Genomic DNA, 6588 nt, shown 5'->3' on the forward strand with positions numbered 1-6588 from the left:
GCCAGGTGTGGTGGCGGGCACCTATAATCCAAGCTACTTGGGAGGCTGAAGCAGAATTGCTTGAACCTGGGAGGCAGAGGTTGCAGTGAGCTGAGACTGTGCCACTGCACTCCAGCCTGGGCGACAGAGTGAGACTCAGTCTCAATAAATAAATACATACAAGACTGTCTTTATGTTCCCAGCATTCTTGCCATTAACCAAAATAGAGCCAAGATTGCGCAAATGCATTCCAGCCCATGCGAGAGCGAGACTCCATCTCAATCAATCAATCAATCAAAACAGGACTGTCTTTAGTTCCCAGCAGCCTAGACACCGACCAAAATAGAAGTAACAAATGAGTAATTCAAGGGAAAATCTGGTCCTAAGCCAAGAGAACCTCTCTCCCCGACCAATAAAAAATGAAGCAAAGAGTTCTCCAATATTTCTCCACTTTATTAAGGTTGACCACCATGATGTTTACGTATCTAAACATTTTTTGTAAGTTTTCAGTGATGTTTAGATTCTGAATTATTTTTCTACAATTAATTTAGGCACATTGGTTTGTATTTTATAGAGAACACTTATCTTTAGGACACAGACAGGAACAAGCAAAATTTGCAAATATTACAAAGATAATTTCCAAATCTCAGCTGACCTCTTTCCCAATTGCAAAGACTCATTTAGTCTTTACTGACAAGAGACCAAAAACAATCACCCACACATCTCTGTGTGAGCTTCTGGCAGCTTAGAAATCCCTGAAAGAGCAGTAAACTGTGATTACTGAAAAGCTCAGAACACTGGCAAGGCTTAAGTGTAAGAAGAAGGCCACAAGAATTGTTTTCCTAAGAGGCGCTAGGAACTATAAATGTCACTTAGTAATGCATTGAAATGGCATTGCCTAGTGTGAGTGTTGCACAGAAACTTCAGGTTACTTCTGGATCTATTATTTCGGATAAGCCTCCACTATCATAGCATGGCCCTGTAAAGAAAACAAAGTCCAATTAGAGCAATGAATGGTGACGAATCCAGCTAGTACAGAGACAGCAGAGAACGGTGAGAAAAGTACAGCCTTTGGAGTTTGATCCTGGCTCTGCCATTCAACCACTGTGTGATCTTGGGAAGGTTTGTAGTCAGTCTGAACCTGAATTTCCTCTGTAACATGGGGCTCACAGTGTCTACTTCATAGAGTTTTTGTGGACATTAAATAACATGCAGTATATTTGTGTGTATGTATACACACAAATATATCTACACATACATATATACATATATGCATCAGGCTGTCTAGAACAGAATCTAATTCCTAGTGATGCTCTATAAATGGACACTGTTAAAATAAGAAATCCAGGGGCTTTTTAGCTGTAAAAAAATAAACATGATACAGCAAATACCAGTAAAAGTAGGTTTCTAGAGGGGAAAGCTGAGGCTCTGAAAGGTTTGTGACTCGCCCAAATCACAAAGCTATTAAGGTAACAGGGCCAGGATTTGAAACCAGGTTTAGGTGATTCCAAAGGCTGGGCTTGTCCCTTGTTCACTATTCTACATAGGTTAAGGAGATGATCTGAGGGACCACAAAGGGAAGAAGCAGAATATCTTTTCTCCAGCAGTATGCACAGGGCTATGTACTGCAGGTATTGATCGACTTATGACCTATGCAACTTACAACCATTTGACTTTACGACCACAATCGCTAGCCACGACTGCTCCGCGTCTGGCAGCGCAAACGTTACCCAGCTGGGCGTACGAGAGTGCGGACCAGCTTCCGGCAGCACTACCACCTCCGCGTGCATATAGCCTACTCAACTTACAACCAAATAGTGTTACGACCGGTCTGTCGGAACCAATCGTGGTCGTAAGTCGAGCACTAGCTGTAGTTATGTCCTCAGTTTAGATGAGTCTAAATCCTATCATAGGATTTTTAGACACCCTGTCTCTAAAAAACTAAAAAGTAAATAAAACAAACTATTATTTACAAAGTGCCAAGTTGAACACTGTGCGGGTTTAAAGAGTGCTCTTCGTTCTCAATCAAGTATACAATGGAGTTCCAAACAACCTGTTAGGTACTTTTGGTTTTTTGTTTGTTTGAGACAGGGTCTCCCTCTGTCACCCAGGCTGGAGTGCAGTGGCCTGATCATGGCTCACTGCAGCCTCAACCTCCTGGGCTCAGGTGATTCTCCCACCTCCGCCTCCCCAGTAGCTGGGATTACAGGCACACACCACCACGCCCAGCTAGTTTTTGTATTTTTAGTACAGATGGGGTTTTGCCAGGTTGTCCAGGATGGTCTCGAACTCCTGAGCTCATGCAATGTGCCCACCTCAGCCTCCCAAAGTGCTGGGATTACAGGCATGAGCCACTGTGCCCGGCTTGTTAAATAAATTGAAAAGGCACAAGCAGACAGAAAAAGAGCAGGGATAGGAAGCTTTGACTGGACTTGGGGGTTGTGCTGAAAGAACTCATAATAAGGTAGAATACAGCTCATTTTATTCTATTTTTAAATTTTAATTTATTTGGTTTTGGAGACAAGGTCTCACCCTGTCACCTAGGCTAAAGTGCAGTGGTATGAATACGGCTCACTGGAGCCTCAACATCCCAGGTTCAAGCAACACTCTCGCCTCAGTCTTCCGAGTAGCTGGGACCACAGGTGCGTGCAATCATACCTGGCTAATTTTTGTATTTTTGATAGAGATAAAGTTTTGCCATGTTGCCCAGGCTGGTCTCGAACTCTTGGGTTCAAGCTACCCATCTGCCTCAGCCTTCCAAAATGCTGGGATTACAGGCATAAGCCACTGCTCCCAGCCCTCTGTAGCTTTATTTAAAATATACTGTTTTCATGCTCCATGTTTTTTCTTGCTCTAGATCAGATTTGGCAACACCTGGACATACTTCTGGTGGTGCCAACTGTGTGTACATGGGGCAGGGGTGGGGAGGAGTTTGTTGCTGCTGCTATCTGGTTGGTAGAGGCCATGCTGAACATCCTATGACACACAACATAGCCCCCCACAACAAAGAATTATTTGGCCCAAAATGTTAGTGCCAAAGTTGAGAGATCCTGCTCTAGATTCACCAGGATGGATTTCTCCTCTGTCTCCAATCATGTTGGTATCGCTCACATGGCTCTTGAGGAAACAACGTCAAGTTTAACCTAGTTTATCAGACGCTTCTCTCTTCACTATACTACAGAGTTCTAGAAGAAAGGTGCCAGGTATCATTCCTTGTTCATCCATCAAAGTATCCAGTACTGTGTTATTTATACTTTACATGTTAGATAAAGAATTAGGGAACACAGACTCAAATCTGCAGGCATCACCCTATGTGGATTACGCACTACGCTCGTGTGTAATGTGTACAAGTTATCTCCCTGGTAGAAGCCTGGCAAGGAGAGAGAGAGGGATACCACTAGTCTTAATGGACCATGGTTTTCTGTAGATGAAGTTACACAGATTAGAAAACATTTCTGATCAGAAAGTCCAAAATGCTCCTACCGATAAATAACTGACCCTTTGATTTCTGCAAAGTCTCAGGAAAATCCATTAAAAAGGACTCTGAAATGTTAAGATATGTATGCTTTTATTTTATTTTTGAGACAGAGTCTCTGTCGCCCAGGCTGGAGTGCAGTGGCATCATCTTGGTTCACTGCAACCTCCTGGGTTCAAGCGATTCCCCTGCCTCAGCCTCCCAAGTAGGGGGCATTACAAGAGCATGCCCATGCACTTGGCTAACTTTTTTATAATTTTAGTAGAGACAAGTTTTCACCATGTTGGCCACGCTGGTGTCAAACTCCTGACCTCAAGTGATCCACCTGCCTCAACCTTCCAAAGTGCTGGGATTACAGGTGTAAGCCACTGCGCCTGGACTGTTTATGTTCTTAAATATTTATTCATTTTGATCAGGAATGAAAAGTTTCTGTAATCTAGAGGAAGAAAAAATTTGTTCACATCGGGATTAAAAAAAACAGGCCAGGCGTGGTGGCTCACACTTGTAATCCCAGCATTTTGGGACGTTGAGGCGGGTGGATCACTTGAGGTCAAGAGTTTGAGACCAGCCTGGCCAATATGGTGAAACCCCATCTCTACTTAAAAAACAAAAAAGATTAGCCGGGCGTGGTGGCAGACGCCTGTAGTTCCAGCTACTCAGGAGGCTGAGGCAGGAGAATTGCTTGAGGCCGGGAGGCAGAGGTTGCAGTAAGCCGAGATGGCACCACTGCACTCCAATCTGGGTGAGAGAGAGAGACTGTCTCAAAACAAAAAACCAAACTAAAGTCTTCCTTTTGGATTTTATTCCTAGAGTGAAATGCTACAGCATTTAGGAAGTTGGATCTGTAGTGCAAGTGAGGTAGAAAGGAAAAAAATCTGTCAACAACATAGTTCCCCAGCTGAACAGCAGTAAGTTATCCAGAGGTAAATTAATTCCCCAATTAAGGTATAATTCAGTTCTCTAGAAAGATAGTTTCTCTCTCTTGGAGAGATTTTATAAAATCTTACGGTGACTAGATAAATAAAAGTTTATTATTAAAGAAGAAAATATATCAAGATGTTAAAATAAACATTTTATTAGGGAAAAATAGCTTGGGTTTAAAGAGCAGTTTCCTTCCAAAGAATTATCAGAATTATGGCAGGTTATGGTGGCTCATGCCTGTAACCCCACCACTTTGGGAGGCCAAGGCAGGTGGATCACTTGAGGTCAGGAATTCAAGATCAGCCTGGCCAACGTGGCAAACCCCATCTCTACTAAAAATACAAAACTTAACCAGGTGTAGTGGTACACGCCTGTAATCTCAACTACTCAGGAGACTGAGGCACTAGAATCACCTGAATCCAGCAAGTGGATTGCAATGAGCCGAGATTGCACCACTGCATTCCAGCCTGGGTGACAGAGTAAGACTCTTGTCTCAAAAAAAAAAAAAAAAAAAAGAAAAAAAAAATCCCCAAAACAGAAAACAAAGTATTATCATTACTAAAGTTATCTCTCCCCACTCCCCACCCCCAAGATCATCAAAAATATTGATTGCTTTAAAAAGGTTTCACACTAAATCAAACATTCTAGTCATTCCAAGAAAATGACTCTCTGGAGAGTCCTATGACACACTGTAACGTACCTGTCCTCCAGCTGCACAGGCAGCCACTAAGCCATACTGGCCTCCTTCCTTCCGTAATCTGTTGGCAGCTGCCATGACCAACCTGCAGCCAGTGGCTCCAAATGGGTGTCCCAGGGACAGAGATCCACCCCAGTTATTAAACTTCTCCAAAGGAGGCAATCCAATCTGGCTCCCACAAAGACACAAATGTAAAGATACGTTTTACTTAAGATCAGAATCGAGCCAGACTCTTAGTACTATGAAGTAAGAGAGATAGAGGAAAATACCTAACATCAGACATTACAAATAATTTTACTGCAAAGAAAGTAAGTCTAGGTCAAGATTAAAAGTCAGGAGTTCATTTATTTTTCATCTAATGTCAGAACGCAAGGAACAAAATACAACACAGGATTTTGTTAAAGAATTTCTACTTTTGGCTGGGCCTGGTGGCTCATGCCTGTAATCCAAGCACTTTGGAGGCCAAGGCGTGTGCATCACCTGAGGTTGGGAGTTCAAGACCAGCCTGACCAACATGGTGAAACCCTATCTTTAAAAAAAAAAAAAAAAAAAAGGAATTTCTACTTTTAAGCTGCGAAATAAATATATTTAATGAAAGACAAAATTCTTCAAAAGAAAGAGCAGCTTTCCCTTCATATTCTTAATAGCAGGTAACTAAGATCCAATTATTAATGTGCTTTGGAAATTCAAGATTTTTTAAAATTGGAAACTCACCTTGGTTTTTCTACCCATGTAGTTTTGTGCAAACCAATCAGAATCCATGGCTTTAAAATTTGCCAAAATCTGACCCTAGAAGAGAAAATAACTGAGTAAGAACCTTGTTATTCATGTTCCTCTATGTTTTCTTATAGGTATGGTTTGTGGAAGTGTAACAACTTGTAGGTATGGTTTAAAGTTGAACAAATCCATGAATCAGTTTTCAGCGGCAATTTCCTAAAGAAACAATTTGGTTCTTTGGAAGGACCTCTAAGAGCCTCAGAAGGTATGTTCTCCCACACTGTACGTGTAGTCCTTGCTTCCCTCCCCTCGTGCCCCTCCCAGTAATGTGAGTCAGTACTTAAAACATACAGGTCCATTCCTGCTTTATTCACATTATAAAACATGCCCTGCTCTCTCTCACAAATATGGGTGACATTTTTTATTACAACAGTCCTTTCATATGTGCCTTTCAAATGACTTACTGAGAAAGCTTCGTGAAATTCAAAAGCATCAATATCATTCATGGTTAATCCTGCCTTTTCTAGAACTTTTGGAGTAGCATATGTTGGTCTGAAAAGAAAAAATAAATAATATCTTAAAAATTTAATTTTTAAAAAGCTCCTTTATGTTCCCCAAACTGAGTTTTACATAGGTACTCTAATGTCTTTTCACTCATTCTTTGATTTTCCTGTACTAATTAAATGTTAAAGATACAATAGTGAACTGGACAGACATGCCCTCTACCCTTATTATGTTGTAGAGTCAGAGAATAAATAAACAATGAGGGGTAGGGACAAAGAGTTCTTCTAGTTCTTCA

General features: G+C 41.5%; 1 protein-coding gene across 1 annotated transcript; it reads right to left on the reverse strand.

The window, feature by feature from the left end:
• Positions 1–414: 414 nt before the first annotated feature.
• LOC116546819 (trifunctional enzyme subunit beta, mitochondrial-like) lies at positions 415–6394 on the reverse strand (the record flags this gene model as incomplete). Its single annotated transcript, XM_032272969.1, has 4 exons — positions 415–958; positions 5076–5240; positions 5787–5861; positions 6254–6394. Coding segments are annotated over 4 exons (417 nt in total), but the record flags the coding sequence as incomplete, so codon positions are not given.
• Between the last annotated feature and the right edge of the window lie 194 nt (positions 6395–6588).

The sequence above is a fragment of the Sapajus apella genome, unplaced genomic scaffold (genome assembly GCF_009761245.1).
Source record: "Sapajus apella isolate SASKATOON/1434 unplaced genomic scaffold, GSC_monkey_1.0 scaffold1452, whole genome shotgun sequence".
NCBI lineage: Eukaryota > Metazoa > Chordata > Mammalia > Primates > Cebidae > Sapajus > Sapajus apella.